Source organism: Cavia porcellus, unplaced genomic scaffold, assembly GCF_034190915.1.
Source record: "Cavia porcellus strain 051 isolate PalLab524CR breed Dunkin Hartley unplaced genomic scaffold, mCavPor4.1 scaffold_5, whole genome shotgun sequence".
Taxonomy (NCBI): Eukaryota; Metazoa; Chordata; class Mammalia; order Rodentia; family Caviidae; genus Cavia; species Cavia porcellus.
The window spans coordinates 29,075,032-29,099,482 of record NW_026947488.1 but is presented as its reverse complement, the minus strand read 5'-3'; the positions used below and the strand labels follow the sequence as shown (position 1 = coordinate 29,099,482).

The window sequence follows — 24,451 nt, the reverse complement described above, 5'->3', positions numbered from 1 at the left end:
ACCAGAGTGTGGAGGTAAAGGGAGAAACATCCCTTAGCTCCTGGATCCAAGTATTTGCACAGGTAAGACACTGGGTGCTCCCAGTGGCTGACAGTCTGAGTAAGCATCTTTTTTTTTTTTTTTTTTTTTTTTTTTTTTTTTTTTTTTTGTGAACTCAAGGATCCAGATTTTATAAAAGCCAACAGCTCCAAGAAATTTGTGGAGTTTCTTTCTTGTAACCAGTTTATGGCAAATATTGTAGCAGAGCTTTCCTGTCTTTCCAGCAGGCATCTTGAGTACTATTAATCAGAAGTACTTTTTCAAAGAGGAAACAAATTTTTGAACCTCAAAGAGGTGGAGTTCAGGTCAGTTGGCTTTTGAGTCCAGAACTGAAGTCTTTCCATTTAAAGGCGAAGGGGCTGGCTGACGGGAGCCAACCTAATGCAGAAGGCATGTTTTAGGTCCAGACAGTTGTACCAGCAGGCCATGGGTGGCAGAAGGCTGAGGCAACATATATGGAGGGTAATTGTAGCAGCATTAGCAACTCAGAGATCCTAAGCTGGCTTTACGGGTAGAAGAGATGTATTTTAGCAGTTAAACAGTGTATTTACCGAGGGTACCATGACGGAGCTGAAAGGATAAGAGGAACCTCAGAAAAGGTGCTGGTGGTTTAATCAAATCTGTTGTTAGTGCCTCCTTGAAGAATGCAAAAGTTCTTAACCCTTTGTGGCACTGATCTTGCTCACCGTGATTAACAATCTAGCAGGCTGTGTGGCTGGATGCCCATTTTTGCCCTTCATGACATCTGATAGCAATGGAGTTGCGGTTAGGTGGTGCTATGGTTTGAGTCTGGATGTCCCCTCAAAGTCTCATGCAGTCATGGAGGCGGGATTCTAGAGATTTTTTTTTTTTTTTTGGTTTGTTTTTGCTTCTTTTCCAAATCCATTTTATTTCAAAGATAGAAAGAAAAAAAGAAAAACAAAAAGACTACAACAAAATTTCAAAACATGTCAATCAGGGGGCAGCAATGGTAGGGCTTCTAGAGTTGAGAATAACTCATGGTCCAACACTGGGATGAAGGGTGTAAGTGCTACACCCAAGTGGGTGTGGCCTGTACAATATAAAGGACAGAGTCTTCTCTCCATGCTCCTTCCCTTTTGCTCTTGTTGCTTGTGCTGTTTTGTGCCATCATGAACTCTTGCCTTCTGCCATGTGCTACTCTGCCTTGGAGACAGCAGATTATGGACTGAAACCTCCACAAACTTCTTTCCTTCCTTCACTTTGGGTGTTGGGTATTCTGTCCCAACAATGAAAGAAAAGTAACCAAGACAGTGGCCTGGTTGATGTCCAGGCCTGGAGGCATCTTTAGTCTATACCTCTTGGAGGAGAGTTTTCAGAACCTCAGGATTATAGTTATCTGCCTCAGGCTGATGCAGGTGTCATTTTCCTCTTGAGAAACCATCAAGGTTGAATATTCAGGGTTAAGTGGAGGGAGGCTGACTGGCTTGGCACAAAGGAGATGCCCTTCCAGGTTGTACATTTATACCTGGAAGAAGCCGCAAGAGACAAGAGTCCTAGATGCCCCAGTAATAGTTGCTTTTTGACAGAGGGAACTTTGAAGGCAGAGAGTTCTGTTCCACTGTCTACCAGGAAAGTCACAGGGTTTGGTTCTCAGGGGCCCAGTTTGATAAATCTCAGTCTGTCTAATCTACTCATTTGTTAGGGATGACAGGCCAATTTTTTATCAGTCAAACTGTGGAACTCATAAGGAATTGTTGACAGTCATTTCAAGTGTGTGCCAGATGATGCCATCTGACCAGTACGGGTGTGTAAGCAGAAGGCTCTGGAGGGCAGGTCTCTGTGGCTGGATGCTGGCAACGGTAGCTGGAACCAGTTCAGTTGGCTGGAAGTAGATGTGCTAGGAGTGGGGAGTGAAAACATATGTCTGGATAGCAACTGTGGCAGCTGACAAGGGTGCCAAACTTGAATTCTCAGGAAGAATGGGCCTCTCTTTCCTTTTTTTTTTTTTTCTTTGAGGTACAGGGAGCAGTTTGATTTCATTTTTAATATTGTAAAAGCCCTTATTTTTGCAGTCAGGTACTGTGAGTTTTGACTAATTCTCATCTCTGACTTATGTGTGTTCTACACCCTTGAACAACTGTGCAACAGACAAAGGATGGGTGCCCCTCAAGAGAGAGATCATTCAGATGTCCTCCTGGCCATGCCCCTTGCAGGAAATTAGGCTCAACTTAGCCAAGAAGGGTACGAGGACTTTATTATGTCATCTGTCAATCATCACCACAGAACCTCAGATGAGGGCCCAATCAGCCACCAAAACCAGTGCTGTCAAGTCTTGGTGAACAGACAGAACAGCCTATTGCTTATGCTGTCTATTCCACTCACTCACACATTCATTCAGCAGGCACTCAGAGGTTAAACATTTCAACCCTCTTCCCGTAAGGGTGACCTTATCTAAAAAGAGTTGATCAAGCTCTTCTTCCTCTGCTCAAATTGATCAGAACTGAAGACTAACTGGGGTGACCCCAGGCGTCTTACCAGAATCAGGCAGGCAGATAGATTGTGTCCTCCTCCCTTTGGAGTCCAACATGAGCTGCTCAAGCAGGGGACCAGGAATCCTCCTCCAGCCTTCTGAGGGAACTTATGAAATCTTTTTTTTTTTTATCGGTATCGGGGATCGAACTCACAACCGCCTGCTTGCAAGGCAGGTGCTTATGCCGCTGAGCTAAATCCCCAGCCCCAAACTTATGAAATCTTGAGGGCATCTTCCCTTTGCGATCGGGAGAGGTCCTTGCACTGTCTGAGAGGGCCAGGACTGGTGACCAAAGAAGTCAGCACAGTCAGTCTTCCTGGCTGACACACCAGATGTAACGGAAAGCAGAAACACTAAAACAACACCCAGGATTTGGAGGCAGATTTATTTACATTGGCAGGCACTGATCAGGATCATTCCCAGAATATCAGTTCTTGACATCTGATGGTGTAGGGCTTACAGGAGATAAGCAAGCAGAAAGTACAGAAGCAGAATGGCTTGTCAATTGAAGCTATGCATTTCAGTGACCAGCCATTTCTAAGAGATAAAAGCGACCAGAACCAGAATAGGAACTATAGTTCCTGAGCAACTAAGAAACTGAAGTACACTGATGGGGGAGGGGAGTTCTGATACAGTGGTGACACAATAATATGGGCAGCAAAGTCTAAACTATCTACTATATATAAACTACTTACTTGCCTTTTTATAGGAAAATTTGTTAACAAAAGTTCAAGACCTGATTTGCAACATTTGCTGATTTTTGTAAACATTTCCATCATGGTCAATTTCAAGTAGCCAATCAGAGTTACGTTATGACTTTCATGATTCTTAGGCATTTTTGCTCTAGGGAACTCTTCCTCTATAATACAAATATACACATGTATAAAATTTTATGTTTATAAATAAGATATCTTAACAGTATATATTTATATTAAATATAAATCATAAAGTACAATGACATGAAGATGAACATATTATTATATATTAAAACATTTTCTTCAACCTAAAAGTTATATTTTGCTTCTGATCTTAAAAAAAATTGGGAGTTGAGAGTGTAGCTCAGTGCAGAGCCTTGCATGAGTTCAATCCCCAGCACAAGAAGAGAAAAAACTAATTTCCTTGAAACATTATGTAGGCAGCAATACAGGGGCAGGGGTTCTTGTGCATCCTGCTGAGGATCTTTATGGATAAGCTGGCCCAGCTACCAACCCAGCGCTGCTGAGCACAGACCTAGGGAGAGATGTACAATAGCCTACCTTTTAACATTGTTTCTATTATGCATTTAAAAATGATTAAAGTGGTAAGGATACATTTCACCACATAAAAAAAAAATTCTAAAGAGACATGCTGGCCAGGCATGGTGGTACATGCTCATAATCCCAGCACTTAGGAGGCTGAGGCAGGAGGCCAGCCTGGGCTACAACATGATTTCAAAGCCAGCATGAACTGTACAGGGAAACACTGTCTCAAAAAGATCAAAAAGAAAAAAGGAAGGAAGGAAGGAAGGAAGGAAGGAAGGAAAAACAATTTAGTTCCAGGATTCTGGCTTATGTCAGATAGACACAGAGACATGGAAGCCCTTTGGGGAATATACAAAACATGAGAAGGAAAAGTGGAAATACTGAGAAATAATATGTCATATATGAAGCTTTGTTCTTTATTAGTAATTCCTCTTCAAGCATCCAGAAATGTAAGATCCAGCAGCCAACTTCCAGAAAAACTGGCTGTAAGTCTGGGATCTGGCTTTAAATGTGAGACTGGCAAATCTTTCCTCCCATTCAAGCTCTTCTCCTGTGGGGGCACAAATCTGATCTGCTACTCTTTAGGCTGGTTTTGCATGTCATAAGCATTTATGTGTATCACTGGGCATGGTGATACATGCCTGTAATCTCTACACGCAGGAGACTGAAGCAGGATTGCACATTGTTAAGAGGCCAGCCAGGACTACATAATGTGTTTTAAACCCGTCTGGAATACATAGTAAGACATTGTCTCAAAAAAAAAAAAAGTTTATGTGTATGTTTCAGTTACCTACTACTGTATAATAAGCCATCCCCAAACCTAAAACAACCAGGCTCATCTGGGAAGATTTTTGTTCCACATAATGTCGATGAGGTTATTCCTGTGGCTCTATTCAGTTGATAGCTCAGCTGGGGTTGGAATGTCCAAGGTGGTATCATGCATATGTAGGGCTCAGCTGCAGTTTCTAGAATGTCTTGGAGCATTGGCTGGGGCTCAGTGTCTCTTCATAGGGCTCCTCAGTAGGGCAGCCAGACTGCTGTACAGTCTAGAAAGTAGAAGCATAAGCTGCCACGCCTCTTGAGCTTTACACCAGAAACTACCAGTCATTTGTGCCACACTTTGTTCTTTGTTTTTTATTAGTAATTCAAAGAAATTGATCTATCCTGCCATATTGGTCAAAGAAAATGATCTATCCTGCCATATTCAAAAGGAGAATATGGCAGGAAAAACAGTATGGTCAACTAAGGAGGAGAAGGTTTGTTGGTATTATCTTTGCAGAAAATCTATTACAGTAGTGCTCAGATATGGGTATGAGAATTCAACTGTCCACTGCCAAAAGGAAGAATTAAAAGAAGTGAAAGCTGTAAGAACCCTTTCAACATAATCCAAAATGGTACAGCACACAACAAATGTTTAGTAAGTGCTGATCATCATTATCATTAATCATGATTATTCTTTTTTTTTTTTAATCGGTACCGGGGATCGAACTCACGACCACCTGCTTGCAAGGCAGGTACTTGGGGCTGGGGATTTAGCTCAGTGGCATAAGTGCCTGCCTTGCAAGCAGGCAGTCGTGAGTTCGATCCCTGGGACCGATAAAAACGAAAAAGACAAAAAAAAAAAAAAAAAAAAAAAAAAAAAAAAAAACAAGCAAGGCAGGTACTTATGCCGCTGAGCTAAATTCACAGCCCCATCATGATTATTAACAATTTTTTAAATAGTCTGAGAAAATAGCACTACTATCCACTTTACAGCGATATGCGTGGGCCAAATAAATTTTAAGGTCTCTTTCAATCTACATACCATGATTGTCTGAGTCTCTTCTTACTAATATTTGAAATTAAGGCTTAGAAAGTTTGAGTGATTTGTCTCAAGTCACACACTTAGCTAGTTAGCATAGTGAAGCCTACATTAAAGATGTCTTCCTTCACTAAATATGCTGCTTTTCATTGGTTCATGTAATAATGTATTGTCTTGTGCTTGGAGTATACGTAAGCGTATAAGGACAATTGTTAAATATAACCTATGTAAAATTTTGTTTTTTGTACCAGGGATCGAACTCATGATCTCCAGGCAGGCGCTTATGCCGCTGAACTAAATCCCCGGCCCTATCCTATGTAATATTATGTCATTCAATCCGCATCCTAAATCTATGATGTAGGTAATATAATAAACCCTTTCCAATTTTAGATGACAATGAAACAGAACAAGGTAAAATCAAAGGATCCTACCTTCATAGACATATTAGAAAGGACATAGGGTAGCCAAGTAAATGTATAATCACAAATGATTCTTAGAGTCCTGCGGCTGTAGGAGCTCAGGTGCCAACCACTCTCCTCCACAGCAAGGTCCCAGGTAACCTGGCAACGGGACTTTCTGCCAATAGTAAAGATGGCGCGCAGGGAGCAAGCGTGTTTCGCACTCCCCTATTACCCAGAAGGCAGCGGGAATAGGGGAGGAGCGCTGGCTGCCAGGAACTAATATGGCTCCAGGAGTTACACTGTCCTCTCTCTTCGCCTAATCCGCGACCTGACTATATAGCCCAAACTGTCGAGAAGGAGTTAAATCACCTTCGCCTCTCCGATGATTGCGACTACATGAGCGATTGCAGCTGGGCGATTACCTGTCGAAGTTAGTCTGTACCCAGGGAAGCACCACTTCCGCTGACGTCATCACGGCGACACGTGGATCCAAGATGGCGGCGGCGATGGTGAGTGAAGGAGACTCTGGGAGCCGGAGCTGGAGCAGGGCCCGCCTGGCTATCCCAGAACGTTCCGGCGCCCCTTGCCTGGTCCCCAGCCACCTCCAGGACCCCTCCTCAGGGTACCCTTGACTAAGCTCGGTTCCCCCCAAATCCTCCTCCTGGCCGCGTACTCAGGCTTGTCAAGGCCAGGAGAATCAGGAGGGGCGCCGTTTTGGAGGAAGACCTCGTCCAGTATCCGCGGGTTCCAATTCCTACTTCGGTCCCCGTCCCCCGTTGCTCCATTTTCCCAATTTTCACCTCGCAGCCCTAAGTTCTCCGAAGAACACCCTCCAATTCTTCCCACCCTCGCTCCTCCTCTTCACGTCCAGATCCTGCTCTCCCCGCCTCCCCATCATTCTGACCATTGCTTGTGTGTGATCTCACCTCTGACCAGCCTCCTAACCCAAACCCTGTCATCCTGTCCCAATCGCTCAACCCTCTGGACTGCCGCTATCCCAGAGCATGTCCATACCATCTTCCATCCTTGGATCCTTTTCTATTCTCTCTGGCTTTTTCTCTTTCAACTTCTTGTCTCTCTCCTAGGGTTTTTTTGTTTGTTTGTTTGTTTGTTTGTTTGTTTTTATCCCATTGTTTCTCAAACTTTACTATGCGTAAAGAATCTTAGGTCGTGGGGAGGCATGATAAATTGCAGTTTCCTGAGCCTCACTCCCAAAGATTATAATAGGGCTGGGCAGTGCCTAGGAGTGTACATTTTTTAAGCAGTCGGGTGATTTTGAGAGACGTGGTCCATGAACCACGTTTTGAAAAACACTTTTACCCCTCCCTGGCTCCCACAGGGCCACACACTCTTAATGATGAAGACTCATTATGATGAAGCTCCTTAGCATGAAGTGTGTGTGAATAAGGATTGAAGTAAAAGACCTATGGGTCAGAACTTTCTGGCTTCTGGTACAGAACCCCAGAAGTAAATCTTTAAAAGACTATCCTCTTTTTCCAAAAGTTCAGCTCACATTTTGCCTGTCAACAGACCAAAAATAAATTTGCAGTCATTTAGTGCAGAGAGATTTCCCGACTCTTCCTGGAAATTGCTTCTTCAGCAGATAATTTTATCCTAGGAGTGAGTGACAAGGAAGACACAGAAAAAGATGTGACATCTGAACTTAAGCAAAGGAAGATTCTTGCTTAAATTCTTTGTTATTGACTAATGATGGCTTTTCTTCCTGTGTCAACTGACTATTGACTTGTCTGTTTAATGAAGAAAGATTTCTTAGTCTGGGGCTGGGAATGTAGCTCAGTGGTAGAGCACTTGCTTAGCATGTGTGAGGTCGTGGGTTTGATCCCTAATACTACCACAAAAAAACTTTGTTTTAACTTACAGCTTTACTGTACTTAATTTCTACAGTCTCAGACTTTAGTCTAAACCATAAGTGGGGAAAACCCCCAAAATGATATGTTGAAACCTATTTCTTTTCCTTTAGCACATTTAGAACCAGGATGGTGTAAGAACTTAATAGGAAGTCACACCCTCATGCCATAGGGAGAAAGTTCAGTAATGTGGCATAGCATCACCCTGGGAAATTCTTGCCCTCTTCAGAGATGTTTAAAAGGTTATTAAGTTAGTAATCCTTATTCCTGCTACACATTTATTTATTTAAATAGCAAAATTTTTAAATTTTATTTTTGTTTTTTGAGATGAGGTCTTATTGTGTAGGTCCGGCTGGCCTTAAATTCACTGTATGCCCAGCCTGGCATCAAACTCACAGCAGTTCTCCTGGTGCAGCCTCCTTAATGCTGGGATTACATGCGTGCACCACCACACTAGACTTTTCGAGGTAGAGTGGTAAATTTGCGAGTCAAGGTGTCTACTTTCGCGAAGCTTTTCTAGTCTGAGAAGGTACGTAGTGAATAAGTAATATGTGAATAACAGTGTCGGTATAAAGTTCAATGAAGACAGCAAGGTGAAATAGTGAACCAGCATGAGTGGGCGACACAATTACTATATTTGAGGTTGAGTGGTCAGAGCCATCGTCTTAGAGAAAGTGATGATGAGTTGTGACTTGGTTGATAAGAAAAAACTGGCCATGCAAAGAGGGTTCTGGGCAGAGGAAATGGGAACTTATGAAGGACACGAAAGCAGACAGTGCCAGGGATGTCGCTCAGCCTCATAGCACCTGCTCGGGAAGCACAATGACACAGGGTAGAGTTTGATTCCTGGAAGGGTGTGAGAGTGGGGGAGGCTTTGTCATTTGGGAAACAGGGCAGAAGACTAGAGGGGTTAAAGGGCCGGTGTGGTAGGCCTGGGAACATTGTAAGAGATTGATACAAGATGAAATTGAAGAGGGGCCAAGAGCAACTATGTTTCTAGAAGCATGATTATATTTGAGGTGTAGCTTGTAATCTGTGGACTGCATTCTGAAATATCCACTAGATTGTTTTGTTTGACTTCTGTTCCCCTCTAGGACTCCCATTAGGGGAGCCAGTTTGTTCTTATACTCTAGTTGAAAGAAGTGTGGATTTTATTTTCAGCACACTAGAAAGCACAGAGAGTTTGTATTGTGCTGCTTAGGGATTTTATACTGAGCTTCTATGCTGAAAACAGCAACTGATTTCAATAGAATATGTGACGCCTGTGTGGTAACACACACTCAGGAGGCTAAGAAAGGAGAAAGGATCATGAGTTTGAGGCCAGCCTGGGTTACATAGTGAGACCCTGATCTCCAAAAACAAAACAAAGCACAGTGAGTACGTGTTGTGTACAAAAGCCAGTTAAAAGTCTGCTTATGAGCAGCTGCAATAGTGAAAAGACGGAAGCAAGTTGAATACAGAGTATATGTGTAACAGGCAGTGTGGAATCACAGATGTGAGTTTGGTCTGGGTCAAGCACTGTATTATATGGAAGTCACAATGGTCCCATACCCTTATATACCTAGGTTATTTCACAACCTATAGGGTGGGGCGTGTAGATCCAATTTAGGGTGTTTGGGTTTCTGAGGCAAGTTGTACAACCAAAGAGGAACTGAACTGATGAATTCAGTGGCCATGGGAAAAGGATGGGGTTTTGGTTTTTTCTTTTGTTTTGAAGGTTAGGGTTGTGGGTACACATTTCAAGGGCTTTTCCCTCTCTTAGTTTGGTAATCGGCTGTTCCCCAAGGGTTGGGCTGTTACCTCCCAGATCTAATTAGTGCAGTGGATATTTCCTGAACCTGCAGGGCAAGACTTCTTTCCTGATGTGGGAGGAGATAGTCACTGGTATAAACTGAAGTTCTTTCTTCGTTTCTTGCCTTTTTCCTACCCTGGACTTTTAGACTATGGTATAAAGTTACAGGATACAGGTTTGATATGGCTGGGTCTGAATTGAGAAGCAGGCTCATATCCTTACTCTTTATGAGAAACTGCTTTGAGAATATTCCTGTTTTTTTATGGGACCTGAGAAATGTGTATTGAGTAATATACATTTGAGTCTAGAAATTTTCGTTTGAGAATAAACTGTACTCGTATTTTTTTCACACTGTTTTGATTCTTGTTATAATTTTTTAATGATTATAATTCATATATAAAATTTACCTTTTAAAATATATAATTTACTGATTTTTAGTAAATTTAGATGGTTGGATAACTATCACTGCTAATTCTGAGCATTTTCATCACTACAAAAAGAAACATTAGCAATCATTCCTATTTTCTTTTTCCCACCTGTGGCGATGCTAACTTATTTTCTGTCTCAGGGGATCTCCGTTTTCTGGACATTGTATATAAAGAGAATACAATATACGTTCTTTTGTATCTAGTTTATTTTACGTTTTTTAAAGTTTATCCATGTTGTAGCATGTATCATTGCTTCATTCCTTTTTATGGCTAAATAATATTCCACAGTATGGTTGTTTCAGCCACAATTTGTCAGTTCATCAGTTGGACACTGAACACTGGAATTGTTCTCTCTCTTTTTTTTTTGGTCTTTCTGAGACAGGGTCTAACTATGCAGTTCAGGCTGGCCTGGAACTCAGTATGTTACCCAAGCTGGCCTTAAACACAGTAATCCTGCTGCCTGGGCCGCCTGAGTGCTGGGATTACGTGCCTGGCTGTTGCTACTTTTTGGCTGTAGGTATAAAGCTGATGTGAACATTCATCCATATTGTTACATGAATAACTTTTTCAGGTCCGTTGCTGGGTCACTTCCTGTTATTTTGAGGTGACTTGGGTTTAATCCAGTGTACAGGCAAAGGGATGGACTGAGGGACACCAGGATTCCTTTGAGCTGATGGAGGCAGTACCTGCAAGTACCACCAGTCCAGGTTAAAGGCACAGGCTTTGTATGGTGGAATCGGGGGCTAACCACAGGGCAGCTGGATGGGAGAGTCTGAACAGGAGATAGGATGCCTGAACTCTGCCCCGCCCTCTGTGCGGGAAGCTGCTGTCTTGTACGGCTGGGCGTCAGGGGCATAGAGGAATAAGCATTGGTCAGGATCGGCAGCCTGGCTTAGTCCCAGCACTGCTGCTGATTGAGTCAGTGCATAGCCGGAGCAAATTTCTTTGGCTTTCTTGGTCTGTTTTTCGTATGTCACATGTGCAATTGAGATTAGGACTTAATGCATTATTTCTAAATTCCAAGGTGAAAATTCTGTGGTCTAGTACTTGCATTGAAGGTGACTTGCTAGGATGCCTATAAAACAAAAAAGTTTTTTTTTTTCCTTTTTCCATAATCATAGTCCCTATGTTGTTGTCTTGTGTTGGTGTTGTTGTCTGTCTGATCTCTAGAGTTGCCCCACTTGTCACATTCCCTGTGGGAGCCACTGTGTCCCCGGAGCTGAGATGCTAACCCCAGACCACGGTTAAACGTGTTTCTCTGAGGGGTCCCCTCAGAAGAGTGCCCTTGATCCCTCCAGGAAGTACTGCAACTGCATTAAGTTGCCTGTTGGTTTCTCTTTTACGACTTGGACAAAAGTTCCCCTTTGATCTTGCTATTAAAGAGGCAGGTTGCAGAATGTTGGGAGAAAGTTGAGTTTTGATCTCTAGACACTAGACACTGGCAGGAAAGTGGGAAGCACCCAGGATGAGTTGGCCATCTGGCCACAGAAATGATGGGTGCCATCTACCTCCAAACCTTCTTTGATCCCTGAACCATTTGCTGACAGTAGTATTTCCTAAATGGGGCGTGGATAGGGACGCCCAGGACTGCCGTACCTCGCACCTCCTCATTGCTTTCTTCTCTGCTATCCCAACCTGGTTTCTCATCCCTGCCTGATCTGTTCAACCTCCCGGAGTTTGAAATCTTGGCCTAAGAGTTGGCTTAAGGACTTGGCTAGAATCCCAAATACTGTGACTTTGGACTGGTTTTCTGATGTGGGCAGACAGTTTGTTCCTGTAAGCCTGGTGTGTTATGTGTTAGTATGTGTGTGTATGCACACATGTTACTAATATTGGAGATTGAATCCAGGGAGCCCTGAGCTACATCCCCAGCCCTTTCTTTCTTTCTTTCTTTCTTTTTTTTTGTCTTTTTCCTTTTTTATCAGTACCGGGGATCGAACTCACGACTGCTTGCTTGCAAGGCAGGCACTTATTCCACTGAGCTAAATCCCCAGCCCCCCCCCCCCCCCAGCCCTTTCTTAAATCGTAAGAAAGGGTCTTGATGAATCACTCAGGCTGGATATGAACTTGTGACCCTGACTTTTCTGTTTTCTTCCTTCCTCTGCCCACCCACTTTATGGTAAAATACACATAAATAAAATTTACAGTTGTAACCATTTGTGAGTGTGCAGTTCAGAACATTAAGTACATTCACAATATTATGCAACCAACACCATCATCCATCTTCATAATTTTTGCATCATCTTGTACTGATTCAGTTTCCTGAAATGGGGGTGATACTTTCCTCAAAAGGATTAAATGGGGCTGGAGATTTAGCTCAGCGGCATAAGTGCCTGCCTTGCAAGCAGGCAGTTGTTAGTTCGATCCCTGGTACCGATAAAAACGAAAAAGACAAATAAATAAATAATAAATGAAATATGAGATGAAAGTACCCAGCACAGAAATGGCACTGTGACTTCAAGGTCTGAAGAGTTGCAGAGGTGTCCTATCTAAACTTGTTGCTCAGGCTAGCTGAGAGGTTTTTTTTTTTTTTTTTTTTTTGTCTTTTTCTTTTTTATTGGTACCGGGGATCGAACTCAGGACCACACACTTACAAGGCAGGTGCTTATGCCGCTGAGCTAAATCCCCAAGCCCTGGCTGAGAGTTTTTTGTAAATACCCAGGCAGAGGGGAAAGGGCAGCACATTTTTGTACTTTCCAGCCTCAGGTTTAAGTCTGGCTGCCTCCTGCTTTGTGAAGATGGTTATTAGTTGCACCTGGATTTCCATAGCCTACTGGGGGGGTCTTTCCCACTCAAGTAACAGTTTTGAGTCTTTTTATGTGTCTCTACTGAATAGCTGCTCTGTATCTATGTGCTGTGAAATAAAGGCTACATTTTCAGAGTCTCCAGTGACTAATTTAGTTCTGGGTGATTTTTTTGTTTTCTTTTTCTCTGTGAGTCCTTTAGCTCCATGGGGCTGCTTAGTAAGTAACCTGCATTCTCCCTTGGTTGAATTCTTTGGGAACTGTAACTGATTGGGTAATTGATTTCAGTTAACTGTTGGCAAACTGTACCCCACCCCCGTATTTTTTTTTTCTTCTTTTTGTCTTTTTTTCCTATCCCTTTGAATTTAAAGAGCAGTTACTGATGTGGTCCTAAAATGGTGACTGTCTTTAAGAAAAGGAAGCATTTAGTTTTCTGTGATGAAGGTGCTGCTTTTGTGGCAGGAGAGACATGGAAGGAACAGATTGGCCAGACCTTGTGGCTCGTGCTGCTCTTTATGGGAAGAGAGATTGCGAAGCAGAGGGTTCCAGAAAAGGAAAGGTTAACTTCTGGTCACAGAGAAATGTGAGTAAATGAAATAATTTTCAGTTCTCAGGGGAAACTTCCTATTTTCTTTGGAAGAAATTAATCGTTCACACCTTTCAAACTGAGTAGGGCAAAATTTGGAGAGTAAACCGGGACTTTTTTTTGCTATCAGCCCTTGCCTCTAGCTGGATGTTGAGAGCTTGTTTGGAGGTTCTAGCAGGAGAGTGCAGCTACTTCTGTACCCTTGACCAAGGAACGGAGCTCTTCTATGGAGGGAGGGCTTATCCTCTTAAACTGAGTGTGCAGCTTCTGAGGGGCACACATGGAGTAAGGGGACAGCTGAGTCAACCCTGGCAATCATAGGTGACAGGTAGCAGCCAGATCGCCCTCACATCGTTGAGCTGCGGTTTGGGAGAGGTTTTTCTGAATGTCTAGACCCCAAGAATAAAAAACAAGAAAAAACCTTGATTTTGGGTCTCTTGAGCTTATAACTTTGTAGGTCATCCATATCTGCCTGTGATGGAATATTGAATTACTGCATAGAAGGCTTTTTAGATTGCCATCACTTTGTTCCTTGATGGGATACCTTTGCAGTCTCATGACTTGGAAATCAAACAGTGATGCCACATGAGCCAGTTCACATGTAGGACTCCACTTCCTTTCATGGTTCTGAACATGAAGAAATAATATTGTCTAAATACTTAACCAATTTTTTATACTGGACCTCACATGGAACTTACTGAGATGATCATTTAAAAACTTAAGCCAGATATAGTGATGCACGCCCATAATCTCAGCATTCAGGAGGGGTAAGACAGGAGAATCACTGCAAGTTCAAGGCCAGCCTGAACTACGTGGTGAGACCCTGCCTCAAAAAAGAAAAGAAAAGAAAAAAAAAAAAAAAAAACAGGTACTTTGTTCTGGTTCCTTCCTGACAGAAATAAACTGTAGGCCAGCTGTTCTCTGTCAGGCTATCAGGGTTGAAGACAGTAATGGAGTGGTAGAATCGTGAAAGTCAAGATGGTATATAGTGTGGGGTCTTACTAGGGGCTCATAAATTTCTAGCTCCGTAGTTGAGTCTCCTAAAATTATATATGCATTGTGTATAATGAAACCCTTTTTTTTTCTGAAAGCAGAGTCTGTAGCTTTTATAAGATCCTCAGAGGGGTTTGCAGCACTCTCCCAGATATTAAGAATTGCTGATCTGTCTGGTTACCTGCAAACTTGAGAGCAGAATCCACTCTTAAACTTTTTTATCTCTCACTTAGAACTCATATAGATGTTTTCAAGCACAACTCATTTTTCTTCCTTTCTTAAAGGGTGATCTGTGTGTGTGTGTGTGTGTGTGTGTGTGTGTGTGTATAGTTTTACCTGTCAACTTTAAAGGAAAGCTATAAAGTTGGGTGTGATGTACACATCTGCAGTCCCAGCAGTTGGAAGGCTGAGGCAGGAGGATTATAAGTTCAAGCCCAGCCTGGGCAACTTACCAACTTGGTAAAACCCTTCCTAAAAACAACAAAGGACTGAGGATGAGCTCATCAGCCCTTGGGTTCCATACCCATACTGCCATGGGTAGGTGGATGAATGGGTGGATCGATGGAAGGAGAGGGAAACACCAGAGAGGGAGAAGGAGGGAGGCGGAAATAAAGCAGGAAGGAAAGCATGGGGCTACTTCTAATTCATTCATTAGCCTTTGCTTTTAAAAATATCACTAGAAAAATTTATGCATATACTGACTACTTTTAAAAACTTTATTGAAATAGTTTTCAAGTCGAAGAAATAGTATAGCTAACCCTCCTTATCTAGCTTCAGCAATTACTAGTATATTGCCACATTCAATTCATTTGTACTTGCCGGGCTGGGATTTAGCTCCGTGGCATAAGGGCTTGTCTGGCAAGCATGACGTTGAGAGTTCAATCCCCAGTATAAAAAAAAAAAAAAAAAATATATATATATATATATATATATATATATATGTATATATTATATAGTCACATAATGCATCTTAAATAATATAATTAATCATTTATAATAATTTGTACTTCCCCTTAGCTATTTTTCTTCAGGTTTATTAAGATATGACTTAACACCATAAAACCACTCAGTGTAAGTGTAAATCCAATGCATTGTAGTAAATGTGCAGACTTGTGCAACCATTACCACAATGATGCAATGTTTTAGAACATTTCTGTTACTCCCACAAGTTCCTTTATAGTCAAGGGATTGACATTTGCCCCTGCTCCCATAGCCAGCTAACCACTGATCTGTTTTCTATCTCTGTAGATTTCCTTTTCTAGGCTTTTAGTGGGAGCAGAATTATACAATGTATAGACTTTTGCATCTGGCTTCTTGTACTTGAAATAGTGTTTTTGAGGTTCATCATTCCTTTATTGGTGAATAGTATTCCGTTGTGTGGATATATACTATGTCTTGTTTTTCCATTCACTAATTAGTGACTTTAGGATTATTTCCAGTTTTGAACTAAGCAGTCTCCTTTATCTAAATGAACACGTTCTAAGATCCCCTACGTGGTATGATTTAAAGTGTTTATTACAGTATAGGCACATTGACACTAATCACTCTCAAAATACTCTTTCCTTGAACTCTTCCCTTCTCGCCATTTTCTGGAAGTTGTCATTAGTCAGTGTTACGATAAAAAATGCAATGAATGCTGCCTATGACCAACAGAAAGGCTTGTAGATACCTTATGGTGTGTTGTCATCTACGTTGTATCATTCATTGTATCTGGTTAGGTGTAACATCTGGCTCTTCTCCAAAGTCAAAATGTCTACAAAAGATAAAGGTTTTGAGTTGATTTCAGGACCCTGAGGTAGCCACAACAGTGCACCTAAGACACTCATGAGAATGGACTTGCTGACCCATTTCAGAAAGTGGCAGGAACAATGGGATAAGTGTATTCGGAGTGAGGGGGAGTATTTTGATGGGAATTAATGGCAGTGTCGTTTAGTGTAATAATTTTTTAAAATTTAATTCACTGTATTTGTTGATCATCTTGTACATACATGTCTATGATAAGCTTAATTTTATAAATTTGATGTATTGAGATTAGCAAGAAAAATAAAATAGAACAATTATGGTGTAGTAGAAGTTATTTTAAATTTCTGCAATATTTGTTTCTGGGACTTCTAATATTTTCAGTTAACCATAGGTAATTGAAACTGGAAAGTGAAGCCATGGTCAAGGGTGACTACTTTATTGTGATTAAAGTTGCTATGAACATTCACGTAGAAATCTTTGCTGAATGTTTATTTTTCTCCTTGGTAAATGCCTAGTGTTGGAAATCATGGCTAGTAACGTTTTGTAAAACTTTTTAACTACCAAATTTTCTAAAGTGACTGTACCCTTTTACATTCTCACCAGCAGGATGTGAGGGTACCAGTTTCTCTGTGTCCTGATTGATACTTCTTGTCTATGTTTTTTTTTTTTTTTTTTTTTTTTTTGTCTTTTTCCTTTTTATCGCTACCAGGGATCGAACTCAGGACTGCCTGCTTGCAAGGCAGGCGCTTATGCTGCTGAGCTAAATCCCCAGCCCCTTATCTATGTATTTGAATTTAGTCATGGTAGTGAGCGTTGGTTTGTACTTCTCTAATGACTAGTGATATTAAGCATCTTCTTATGTGTTTACTGGCCATCTGGTATCTTTGGTTAATTATCAATACAAATTCCCCCTCCCTGGCACCCTCAGGAGTTGAACCTCTATGGTTTCCCACATGCTCACCAAGTGCTCTATCACTCTTAGCACATTTTAAAATTGAGTTGCTTGTTAAATTGCAATAATTCATATTCTGTCCAGATACGATTTCAAGTGTCTTTTCAGATCAGTGATTTGCAAAGATTTTACCCCTCAACCAAGCACAGCAGAGGCAGGGGCAGGACTGCAAATTTGAGCCAACTCAGAAACATAGGGAGACCCTGTCTCACAATAAAAGGGCTAGGGATGTAGCTGAGTAGTAGAGTGCTTGTGTAAGCATGGGTTCGATCCCCAGTATAAATAAATAAATTTACTCTAAGAGTTTATTTGTTGATTTTTAGTTCTTTTCCATTGTTATGTATACCTATCCTTACAATATTGTCATTGTTACTGTGCTTTATAATGTTTAGAAATTGGGTAGATAAACCTCCGAATTTTGTCTTCAAAGTTGTTTTGGATATTTAGGTCCTTTCCGTTTCTATATAAATTCTAGGATCAGTTTGTCAGTTTCTACAAAAAAGCCTGTTGAGGTTTTGATAGGAATTGCGTTGAATCCATAGATCAATATGAGAATTGCCATCCCAACAATATTAAGTCTTCTAATACACAGATAAAGAATGTCTCCAATTAGCTACATATTTGCATTTCTCTTAGCAAGGTTGTATAATTCTCAATATACAAGGCCTTAAAATACATATTTGTAGAATTTTTTGAATTGTTTGTTGCTAGTATATGAAAATACAGTTAATTTCTATATGTTGATCTGATAGTTTGTGACCTTCCTGAATTTGTTTATTAGTCCTAGTCAGTTATGTAGATTTCTTAGGATAATCTAGTTACAGGATTGTGTGAACTGCAAATAAAAGCATTTTTCACTTCTTTTCAATCTGGATGCCTTTAATTTTTTTTTATTTTAAAAAAAAGATTAAGATAAAAGAGGACATAACAACACAGGTCAGAACAGAACAATTTAAGCAACATAGTATTTCACCACAAGATAACCCAACATAACAGTAGTTACCATAGTTCTCTTTCCTTGAAATATTTGAGTATACCTTCGTATAGTATAGCATCAAACCTAACAAGACAGTGTAAAACCGTTCAAGAGAATGAAAGTATTTAGAACCAACTAACAGAAACGAACAGTGGTTTCTATATTATCTCCTTGTCTATAAAAAATTTTGTTTATACTATCACATATAATAAAATCCAATAAGATACAACATGATGGAGTAGATGGAGACAGAAGAACAAAAGCTTGATGGGACTTCAAAACAAGATGATACTAAATCAGCACTGGCTATGATAATGTCTTATTTTCTTCACAATAGCTGTTCATACCATCACAGACAATAAAATCAAACAACCCAGAATAAAACCATTCCAATTAATGAGTGAAAACATAAGGCTTTAAAGCCATATAATGGGGAATGATGATTACCACATACTTTTATGTGTTCTTACCATTTCTTAACACTAGGGAAACTTCGGTATTTATATATTGTGAGTTTGATTCATTTCGCTTATGAGTATGGTCTCAAGCTGAGCCCATTTATTTATAAATATCTCAATGTGATCATTCTTTATAGCTGAGTAGTACTCCATTGTATAAAAATACCACATCTTTTTTATCCATTCCTCAGTTGATGGACACTTGGGTTGTTTCCAAGATCTGGTGATTACAAACTGTGCTACTATAAACATGGGTGCACATATATCACTGTGGTATGATATTTTCAGTTCTTCTGGGAATATGCCTAGAAGTGAAATAGCTGGAACAAATGGGACTTCCAATCCTAGCTTTTTGAGAAATCTCCAGACCGACCTCCACAATGGTTGCACCAGTTTACACTCCCACCAACAGTGCAGGAGAGTTCCTTTTTCCCCACAGCCTCTCCAGCATTTGTTGGTAGTTTTCTTGACCCTGCCTTTTAATTTTTAATTAATTTGTTTTAGTACACCAATTTGCTGCGCAAATTTGAATAGAGATGCTAAGAATAAATATTCCTGCCTTGGTCCTGATCTCAGGGGAACTTAGCATTCAGTCTTTCACTATTAAGCGTAATGTTATCTGAGTTTTTCATAGCTGGCCTCTATATAATTGAGAAAGTCCCTTCTTAGCCCCTTCTTAGCCCTGAGTTTTTTTGGGTGGTTTTGTTTTGGTACTGGGGGTGGAACTCACAGCTTCATTGTTGCCAGGCACGCAATTATGCCACTAAGCTAAATCCCTGGCCCCTAGCTGAGTTTTTATAATGACTGTGTGTTGGGTGTTGTGATGTGCTTTTCTACATCTGTTGTGGTGATTGTGGGTTTTTTCCTTTATACCATTTTATGGTTTATAGTATTAATTGATCAGATATTAAGACATTCTTGCATTCTTCGGATATATCTACTTGATCATGATTTATAAGCAGACCTGTTAATAATTTGTTCATTTCTTGTTAGAAATATTTTTATTTGTATTCTTGGTAGACATTGGTCTTTAGTTTCCTTTCCTTGGATGTCTGGCTTTGATACATGCTTTTTAAATTTGAGTTAGGAATAAAACAAGAGATAAATGAAGGCAAGCTACATATAAGCTACTGCACATTTTACTTTTCTTTTCTTCCTGAGATTGGAAGTCCTTTAATAACAGTTCTAACTATATGTTGCCAAATTGCTCTCCCCCAAAATGCCAACTTTCTCATATCTCATGTACTCTTGGACTTGTTAAAGGTTTGTGACTCTAATAGTAAAAAATAGGTCATTATTTTGACTTGTATTTTTAAAATTATCAATGAAATTGACTACCTTTTTGTGTTTGGCCATTTAGACTTTTTTGTTGTTAAACTGTTAGTATTTTTCTGAGCTTTTTTTGCCCTTAATTGGTTTATAAGAGTTCTTTGTATATTGAAGAAATCAGTCCTTTGTTATGCCTATAATAAATGTTCTTACCTAAATTCTTTTTCTGTGCTGTATATACTTTATAAATTTTTCCCTTTTCTATGCTTCTTTATAGCTTCTAGATTTTGTTTTATTCTGAGAAAACTTTCCATCATTATTTTTTAAAATTTTATTTTAAGGAGAAAAATAATAAAATCTCAATATAAGATAATAGGAGAGTAACAATGGTTAATACGTTACATGAGATTATTTTTTTAAAAATCTGTAGGGGCTGGAGCTTGCCTGGTAAGCACAAGGTCCTAAGTTGAATTCCTGGTCCCCACCCAAAAATAAATAAATAAATAAATAAAATTAAATATCAGTATATCAAGAAATGTCATTGCCACATATGGTAGCACAAGCCTGCAATCCCAGCATTCAAGATGCTGAGGCAGGAAAATTGCTGTGTTTGAGGCCAGCCTGGGCTACATGGTGAGTTTGACCAGTCTGAACCGCTCGGGGAGAGCCTAACTTAAAAAACAAGCAAACAAAAAGAAATGTCATGTTCTCAATTAGAAATGGGCAGTCTCAGGCCCCACCCAAGACCCACTGAATCAGATTCTGCATTTTTATCATGGTTGCTGGGTGGGTTTCCCACACAGTCAAGTTTTGAAAAGTGCCAGTCATCTTTCTAGAGCACGACTCCCTTTCCCCTCCTTTCCCTCCAGGCCTTAGAGTAGACTTCAGTTCTTACATATGCTCACCCCTACGCGTGCGCACGCGCGCGTGAGCAGACACACACACACACACACACACACACACACACTCACACTCACACACACACTCACACAGGGTATGTTGTTGCTGCTGTTTGCTCCTCAGCATACTCTTTTTTTTTTTTTTTTTTTCCTCAGCATACTCTTAACAGGTTGATAGTATCTGAGATGAAGTGTGATTGGCTGGTGACTTGAGTCTTTCAGCTGTCTGGAATCTCCTTGTGGGTATATATTCTGCAGAGTTGACACATAGTAGTACCTGATGCATACTGGGTGGTCAGTAAATAGTTGTAAATAATTTCTGTACTGTTTAGAACATGAGCTTTGGGGCTCAGACTGCTTGAGTATAAATCTTTTTTTTTTATCGGTACCAGGGATCGAACTCACAACTGCCTGCTTGCAAGGCAGGCGCTTATGCCGCTGAGCTAAATCCCCAGCCTCTTGAGTATAAATCTTGTCTCACCAAGTATTAGCTGGGGATTTAGCTCAGCGGCATAAGCACCTGGCTGGCAAGTGTGAGGTCGTGAGCTCAATCCCCAGTACCAAAAAAAGTATTAGTTGCTTCTCTAAGTCTCAGTTTCTTCATCTGTAAAATGGGAATAGTAAGAATCCCTACCTCGTAGGATTGTTATAAAGATTGCATTACAACATGAATAGAACCTAGAACTGCCTGGTACATAGTCACTGTCCAATACATATTAGCTGCTGCCATTGTTACCATCATCCATGCATTCTTGTCATCTTAAAATTCAACTCACCTGCCTCAGCGGAACTTATCTGTTCCTCAGAGGAACACATTCTGGCCCGATGACCTTAGGTGAGTTGTTTAATCTCTGGATCTCAGGCTAACTGGCAGTCATCTGCAGAATGGTGACAAAAATCAGTATGTACTTGTTAGTGTGTTTAAAGTGTTTACCAAGCAGGACGAGGCAAGTGGAAGGAAACTACCGTGTCTACCACAGTGCCTTAAACCTACTGGGTGACAGTGACCTGCAGGCCTTTTGTTTTGGCGTTGCCTCCCTGCTAGAGTGTTAACCTCCTAGCTGACTTTTTGTTTGTTTTCTGTGTGCACTTGCTCCATTGGACTTAGTCTTTGAAATAAAAATGGAGTGGAGTCTTCAGGATTTGTTTTTCATTCCTCTGCAACTTGAGCTCTCAAGGAGCCCTTGAGTTCTCCAGGGCAGTGTCTCAGCTAAATGGGAAGCTTCTGTTTCAAAAGAAGATAGAACTAAAGTAACTTCTTAGATTTAATTGGCTTGATAACCAGAAGAGATTGTAATCCTCTGCCCTGGCTTCAAATCACTTTTCAGATAAACCTAAAAGATTTGGTGTCAGGCTTCTTGGGAAGGAAGTTTAGAACACATGCTTTGGGTTAGCAAGAAACAGTGGTCATAGTGCTTTACATATAAGGATAGTGGCTTACTGGTGGTGAAGGGTTTCCAAATTCATGTTCTCTTTTTAGCCCAACTGCTGTGTGAAGCCATTCTAATAAATGGAGACATAAGGCCCAGCAAAGTTGATGGCCTAAAGCCAAGTTGGAGGGTTCAACTTTCTGTCCATATTTTGGAGCCTCAAACTTAGAGCTTTCCCCATTACATGATAGCTGTCCTCCTGTTGTCCAGATGTAATTTAAAACCTGGCCAAAGAGAAATAGAGACCAAGCACCAACTTCTGTCCCAGTGAGTGTGTATCATTTTGGATAGACTTTCACCTGAACAGTGATTCTTGCTTCTGCTGTAGGATCACCTGAAAAAGAAGTTCTTAACCTTTAACTTGGGCAGCTTTCTGAAAATGTAAGTTCACTAGTTCCAGGGCAGGGTCTAAGGTTCTCTATTTCTAAGAGACCTCCAAAAAATGGTGATTGCCACTCCACAGATCTCACTTTGAGTAATGAAGACCTAGAGATCCTTTAAAAATATTGAATCCAGGGCCCTCTGTCTCAGAGATTCTGACTTTTAATTGATCCGGATGACAAATAATACAGCAAGTTCTTGCCATTGGTAGTTTTTAAAGCTCCCCAGGTTACTTTGAAGGCATCAGTGCAGAGATAGAACCTAGAGATAGGTTCTCCTAGAGATAGAACCACAGTGTAGGACTGTATTCTCAGGGATTCTCAACTCAGATCCTTTGACAAATGAAAAAGTAGAAGGTGTCGAGAATTCCTTCATTGTGAGAATTTTTAAAATATCAAATTCTCAAAGGAATTTAGGAAAGATTAAGCGCTATAGTGTTAAATTTGTATGTGAATGGATGATTTCATCTCTTTTTTTTAGATCAGAGATTGGTTGGTGCTTATTTTAGTGAGTATATTGAGAGCCCCTATCAACAAGCTAGACAAGCAATCTATGCAGGTAGAGATAGCCAATAATTTAAATGGCTGTAACAATGTGAAAAGTACTACAGTGAGGACTTGAATCTTTCTCAGTCTTTGAATATTGACAGGTATGAATACATTTGGCTCTAAGGTAATATTTCCATTTTCTTATTGCTAGTATCATAGAAGTATTTACCTAGTACCCTGAAAAGGAAAGAAAGAAGAGAATAACTCACCATTTGGGAATCTGAGGGTTTCTTAAGGGAAAAACATTTCACTTGTGCATCCATGCTTGGGTAGGGCTTGAATCAGGCAAGATGGAGGGACGAGAACTGAATGCCAAGAACAGAAACAACTTCTGGGTTCTCTTGAAGGCTTTGAAAGAAGAGGTGAGAGGTGCTGTGGGCAGGTAATCTTAGGCCAGCAAACGAACATTGCCCCGTACGTACCAAACAAACCCAGGTGGACAGAGCAGTGTTTTGTTTCTGATTATTTTTCTTAAGTGGTATAAATTCTGTGTAATTCTAGAAAGGGAAAAGTATAGATACTGTACACAAAATAGGAAATCCCATTATTCAGTCCATTTAAATATTACTCTGGTGAACACCCCTCTATGTACATTCTGGCATACTTCCTGTATCTTTTTTGTGTGTGTGTGGTACTGGGAATTGAACTCATGACCGTGTGCTTGCAAGGCAAGTGCTTACACCGCTGAGCTAAATCCCCAGCCCCCTGAGTGTTGACTTAGTGGCAGTCCTCCTGCTTCAGCCTCCCACTGTGTTTAAGCTTTTTAGCTACACATGTAATCCCAACTACTCTGGAGACTGAGGGAGGGGGGTTGCAAATTTGAGCCCAACCTGGGTAATTTAAAGAAATTGTGTTTCAGAATTAAGACTAGGTATGTGTTCAGTGGTAGTGTGCACAAGGTCCTGAAGTCAGTCCCTAGCACCCATTCATCTCCAGCACACCCTTTTTTATAGCCTCCCCTTTTTTTTCAATTTGTAGTCCAGGTACAGATGCAAGTGAGTGTGCATTTTCGGCAGGCCCCTTCAGTGACTGACTGCCTGTAAAACTGTCTCAGAACCATCTGGATATGTGTTTGGGGTGCGGGGTTACCTTGAGGGATGGAGGAAATAAGCATCTGAAATAAGGCAGCAGAAGAGGCCAGACACAGGAGGTAGATGCAAAAACATGGTGTGTTGACGATTCAGGACACAATTTCCTTCTGCAGACCAGGCAGAGGGAAGACAGTCCGGCAACTCTTCTAGTCCCTACATGAGTGAAGTGCCATTATTGGTGGGCAGAGTTCTCCAGGTCATACGTTGGTCTTGCTTTCCTTGTGTTTCCAAGTGCCTCTCCAGTACACAGCTACTGAGAGTGCTTGTGGGCTAGGGGTTGTCACGGCTCTAGAGACACAGTCCCTGCCCTCTAAAGGATT

At 40.8% G+C, this 24,451-nt stretch overlaps 1 protein-coding gene and 1 long non-coding RNA gene across 3 annotated transcripts in view; one reads left to right on the top strand and one right to left on the bottom strand.

The window, feature by feature from the left end:
• Nucleotides 1–2,901: 2,901 nt before the first annotated feature.
• Nucleotides 2,902–6,244, bottom strand: LOC134476020 (uncharacterized). The gene is made up of 2 exons (XR_010047423.1): nt 6,004–6,244; nt 2,902–4,817 (listed from the first exon to the last, which is right to left on the bottom strand). It is a non-coding gene; the product is annotated as an uncharacterized LOC134476020 (long non-coding RNA).
• Nucleotides 6,245–6,278: 34 nt separating this feature from the next.
• The window catches only part of Tm9sf4 (transmembrane 9 superfamily member 4), a 42,505-nt gene continuing 24,332 nt past the window's right edge, over nt 6,279–24,451 (top strand). The window contains exon 1 of one of the 2 annotated variants that reach the window (XM_003476332.5): nt 6,279–6,482. In XM_003476332.5, coding sequence (XP_003476380.2) covers nt 6,468–6,482 — 15 coding nt within the window. In that variant the 5' untranslated portion in view covers nt 6,279–6,467. Of the gene's footprint in view, nt 6,483–13,259; nt 13,389–24,451 lie in introns of those variants that run through there. The other variant, XM_063248539.1, reaches the window with a different exon arrangement.